The 5,102-nt window shown below is 46.3% G+C and overlaps 1 protein-coding gene across 1 annotated transcript; it reads right to left on the reverse strand.

Moving 5' to 3' along the window:
- Window positions 1–28: 28 nt before the first annotated feature.
- Window positions 29–4,214, reverse strand: eif3s6ip (eukaryotic translation initiation factor 3, subunit 6 interacting protein). The gene is made up of 14 exons (XM_053874276.1): window positions 4,092–4,214; window positions 3,780–3,822; window positions 3,487–3,697; window positions 2,945–3,024; window positions 2,782–2,843; window positions 2,638–2,707; window positions 2,495–2,568; window positions 2,259–2,430; window positions 2,041–2,195; window positions 1,787–1,957; window positions 889–1,022; window positions 418–781; window positions 272–352; window positions 29–196 (listed from the first exon to the last, which is right to left on the reverse strand). The coding sequence occupies exons 1-14, from the start codon at window positions 4,113–4,115 to the stop codon at window positions 125–127; spliced, it is 1,713 nt and encodes a 570-aa protein (XP_053730251.1). The 5' UTR covers window positions 4,116–4,214; the 3' UTR covers window positions 29–124.
- Window positions 4,215–5,102: the final 888 nt, after the last annotated feature.

The raw sequence follows: 5,102 nt of genomic DNA on the forward strand, positions 1-5,102 counted from the left end.
CTAGCGTCCCAAAAGAGCAGACAGGCACTTGGTATCACGCCCCTTGTTTTATTAATTCCAGCTCACATAGAAAAAAAAAACGCCATAATCGTTGCCATGTTTTTAGATTTTCCTCTCGATGGTCCTATCGGCTGGTGGCGCTGGTGGATGTAGAACCGCTGCCACTCGCTGGCATCTTCTTCAGAGTTCGGTTTAACTGTAAGCACAAGTTCCACAGGTTCAAATGAGAAAATGTTCTGAAGTAGCTGACGCTCTCTCTGTGACCTCTTACCTCCTCGAACTTGTGGATCTGTCTGATGAAGAAGTCTCCGTACCTGCGAGCCACCTTCGTGTCGGCGATGTGGATCATGTCCTGACGGCACAAGAGTTTCATTCAACCCCTTTCCAGAATGAACAGTCTAAAACCGGCGTATCTACCTTGTCGATGTAAAAGTCGACCTCGGAGGTGGACTGGAACTCTCCGTCCAGGGCCGAGATGCCACTGGTCCACACCAGATTCTTCATCTTGTGCTTGAAGACCAGCAGCTGAATGCGGAACTCCTGCTCCGTCACGTCCAGGAAGCCGGCCAGTTTGGCCACTGGCATGGTGGTGTAGAGCTTCAGGAAGCTGCGGATGGTGGAGAGCTGAGCCTGCTGCTGCACCTCCTCGGTGAAGACCTTGAGCTGCTGCTGGAAAGGCTCCCTGTGGTAGTTCGGGTGGACGTTGTCATAGTTTGGCACCACAGGAGACAGAAACTTGGGACAGGCGAAGCTGAACAACTCCTCGAACAACGGTAGGTCACTGACAATGGGAAAAGAAAAGGAGTACACAAATGAGTTTACTGTTACTAAGGAACAGGGGCTCAGCAGTCTTGGAAAAACAAGGGCTGAAAGCTCAAAATGTCTCACCCCTTTTGCATCCGCAGCATCTTGTCGCCGTACTTCTCCCGCAGCTGCGTGTGGATGCTCTCGTCGATGCGCATCGGGTACATGGTGAGAGCGATGGCCAGCAGGCCGTGCATCTGCTCGTTCTGCTTGTTAATCTGCAGACACAATTTGAAGACAGGTGTCATGGGACCAACTCATTTCATGCAATGCATAAGATCTTTGAAAAAAAAAAGACATACAGCTGGCTCAAAATTAACAAATATTAAAACTACATTAAAATATTACAGCGCCACTTGCCACCCATGAACATTACAGTTACTCAGCAGGCTGTTTACCTGACATACAGAGGCTTTAAAATGATGCGATAATCTTTGAAAAAAATTGATACAGATTAAAGAGAATTCTATACAAGATGGGAAAGTATGAGTGATAACCACTGAGAAGCTTTACTCTCAAGTTAGCGTTTCAACTTCAATTTCCATTCCAGCTTGACCACATTAGAAACTGTGACGGTTGTGAGGGGCCAACATGCCAAGAGAAAGACAGCGATGACTATAAAACATGATGGACAAATGCCGAGCAAGGTAATTTATATGAAAGTATATTTTCAATATTCCTTCAACGTATTTTCAGAGAAAAGAATAACTCAAAAATGGCCAATGAAAAGACCATTTTTTGTCTTCAAACAAGAACATATATTTACTGCTGAAGTGATGGTGGTGACTAAAAGAGAAAAAACAAAAAAAGGCAGAAAAGTTAGGAGATATTATAGTTTTAGTCAAACGGGCCACGAAAATACAGGCATCTGGCCACATATGGCCCTCGGGCTGCACTTTGATCTATGGTGTGATTGAGTTTATCAAGAAAAACAAAACCTTTAGACAGCCAACTGAAGTTGAGGAGAAGGATAAACACTCACCATCTCATATTTGTACGTCGACCTCTGGAACATGTTCCGTGTCCTTTGGATGTAGAGCAGAATGTTGGCGAAAACCCGGATGGCGTCCTGGTAGCGCCGCATCATCAGATAGGCGAAGCCGACGTAGTAATAGGTGGTGATCTGACACTCGGGTACACGGGAGTACATGCTCTGATGGAGCAAACATCACAGACCGCGTGAGTCTCCTCACTGGAAGACGCTCCAGGCTTCATCAATCTCCCATTGCTCCGTACCTTCTTGTTGAGCTCGATGTTCTCCAGCACTTTGATGGCCTGGTAATAGTCGCCCAGCAGGGAGTGCAGCCGCAGGAGCCCCACCAAGCTGAAGTAGCCCAACATCTTGTAGAGGGAGTGACGCCCGTACTCCCCGGCGACGCTCTCCGGGTCCCCTGAACACACCGACGCAGCCCGTGAAGCTCGCTGAAGCTACGGCTGCGTTCAAGGTCACAAACCTCCGCTGGTGTAAACCTCCAGCTGACGGTTGATGTTGCTCTTGTCCACGAGGGAGTGGAGGACGTTGAGGACACTGTGGACGTTCCAGATTTTCGGGTTGCTCCGCAGGAACTCGATCTCCTCCTCTGTCTTCTTGGCAGTCTTACAGCGGTACTGGCTGAAGGACTGGAACTGCAAAGAGCCGCTGGGTTATCCACCTGAAACAGTGCGTCACAGCGCAGGAGGACAGTCCTACCTGGTAGATGAACTCATCGATGATGTCCCACAGCCACTGGTTGGGGAGCTCCAAGGGGGCGGGGCCATCTGCATCTATAAACAACAGGGTCAGGCCGACTGATCCATTGCAACATCAATCCACACCCCGAGATTAAACCTTACTGAGGATGTAGTTGAAGAGGTTGCAGTAGTTGTAGTAGGACTCAAACCTCTGCTCCAGAGTTGGTCCTCCCTAGAAACAAAGTCGTCACTATTTCATTCCAAACTGGAGGAAGTTTAGCTCTCAGTGTTGCTCCTCTAACTCACGCTGACTTTAGCGTAGATGTGTCTGTAGTAGAGCTCCTTGTAGAGGATGAGGAACACAGCATCTGTGCGACAAGACAATTACTTCCAAAAGCCATTCAGTGATTAAAAGCATTTAAAATAAAACCAAGAGGCAGACGCTTCTTTACAACGATGTCTCACTCACCGTTGCCAACGAGTGATGCGATGGCTTCAGCTTCTGGCCATGGAGACGTCTTGAAGAACCTCTCCGTCAACTTGTTCCAACTGAGAACAAAAGGATAAGCTACAGGTTAGTCACAACATTAGCGCTACAAATACACAGTTAGAATCAAATTTATTGCCATGGTCAGTGGGGATCCCACCAACTAGGAAAGTGTTTTGGAATGAAGTGCTGACAAATAATAAATAATAAAATAAAACAAACGACAAACTCTGATCACAAATTCAACAGTCTGACGGCTGAGGGGAAGAAGTGTGACGGGAGGTTCTGGTCTGGATGGACCGTGGCCTCCAGCCACAGGGAAGAGTGACAAACAGTCCATGACCAGGGTGAGAAGGGTTAGCTCTGATCCGACCTGCACGTCTCTGGGTCCTGGAGACATACAGGTCCTGAAGAGGTGGCAGTCTGCAACCGATCACCTTCTCATTAGAACGCACGATGCGCTGCAGTTCGCTCTTGTCCCTGGAGGTGGCGCTGTTGTGTTGCGGTTGTTGTGTTAGCTTCACCTGTTCTCATAAACATCCTGGATCTCGTAGATCTTCTGCTCGATGCTTTCGCTGGAGACACGGTTGGCCTGGAGCTCGTAAACCTTCTGGTCGATCAGGTCTGAGATGGTTTTGTGGAAATACTGCAGGAAGTTCTTGATCACTTCTGGGATCACATGGTAAGTCTGCTGCTCGTACTGCCTCTCATAGGCCAGGTCTGCTTTTGGGTCACCTTAGAAGACAGGACGGAATCGATGAAAATACATTAACCGGAAAGTTTGAATGGTAAGATGGGCCGAGGTGCGTTCACTGACCGGTGTGCAGATCGTAATCGTTGGGGTATGCGTAAGGGTCGTACTGTGGAGACAAAGCAGACGTGTTAGCACAGCGAGTTCAAGACTACGACCCCGAATAAGATCTATACTCGAACAGGAACTCAATCTGCAATCGACTATACTAAATCCCATCACAAAAAAACAATACACAGGCGACAAAGAACGCGTTGATTCATCAGTCTGCGCTAAAGATGGCGTTAGCGAGTTAGCATACAACTAGCCGGAGAGCAAACTCCCTACTATTACTGGGTGGAAACAACTCAGACGTTTGAAAGACGAGTCGTAACTTACATCCTCGTCGTCGTGATACGACATGATGAGGTAATTACTCCGATTTCAGAGGGTATTACGCAGATCTCGACGATGTGCTCGCAGCTCGCCGAACCACGCAGCTGGCGCTGGAGAGGCAACCGGAAACGGAAGAGACGTAGCAGCAAGTCTCGCGAGATGCCCAGAACACACCCAGGACGCCATGCACTCTGGGAAATTGAGTCACCCTCTCTCTCGTGTGAGGCGAGACGTAGGAGTCACCTATCTTTAATAAATGATTCAGAATCAGCTTTATTGACAAGGTCAGTGAGGATCCCACCAAGTAGGATAGTGCTTTGGTACTGGTATCATTATTATTATTATTATTATTATTATTATTATTATTATTATTATTATTATTATTACAAGAATACAATAGTGTCATACCAGTGTATTTTTTTTATTATTATATAATTATATGTAAAACTACGTAACACAAATACATGTGTGAATGCAATTTACAGTCCTAAATCTAATCCGAGTCGAAACAAATCTCTACAGTTGTGGATTAGTTTTGCTCCAATTTGATCAACACTCTGACGTATCATTGTATATATTCAAATGTAGAATAAATTGTATAATTCAATCTGATATTCGACGACCACATGACAATGACCTGTCTCTTAACTGAATTCACCGGGCTCAGTCATTTTGTAATTACCCCATTCTGCCTTTTGGTGGCGCTATTGTCACGTCTTTTAATAAATCCGTCACATCGACGAGCAGAATTGAGTCTCAGGAGACTTACACATACAATACATTGGTTAAGTACGTAGAAAAGTATTTTTTATTTACGCAAATATGATGTCAAACACGTGTTTTTAGGTTTCGTGGTTGCCATTTAAATGATGACCTCATAAAAAACCTCGCTGGTTCCAGTGGGCTTCACTTAAATTACTTTGCACCAGATCGAAAATGTTATTCTGTCTCCTCCCCTCGCAAACCTCATCACCAACCAAGTCCGTTTGGATAAGAGGGAAAACCCGCTTCTCT

Source organism: Synchiropus splendidus, chromosome 9, assembly GCF_027744825.2.
Source record: "Synchiropus splendidus isolate RoL2022-P1 chromosome 9, RoL_Sspl_1.0, whole genome shotgun sequence".
Lineage (NCBI taxonomy): Eukaryota > Metazoa > Chordata > Actinopteri > Syngnathiformes > Callionymidae > Synchiropus > Synchiropus splendidus.

Coding starts and splice junctions, on each gene's coding strand:
- eif3s6ip (XM_053874276.1), bottom strand. CDS start 4,115: ATGTCGTATCACGACGACGAGGAT. Junction 2,196..2,258: donor GGAGGTTTACACCAGCGGAG/GTTTGTGACCTT, acceptor CGGTGTGTTCAG/GGGACCCGGAGAGCGTCGCC. Junction 1,958..2,040: donor ACATCGAGCTCAACAAGAAG/GTACGGAGCAAT, acceptor TTGCTCCATCAG/AGCATGTACTCCCGTGTACC.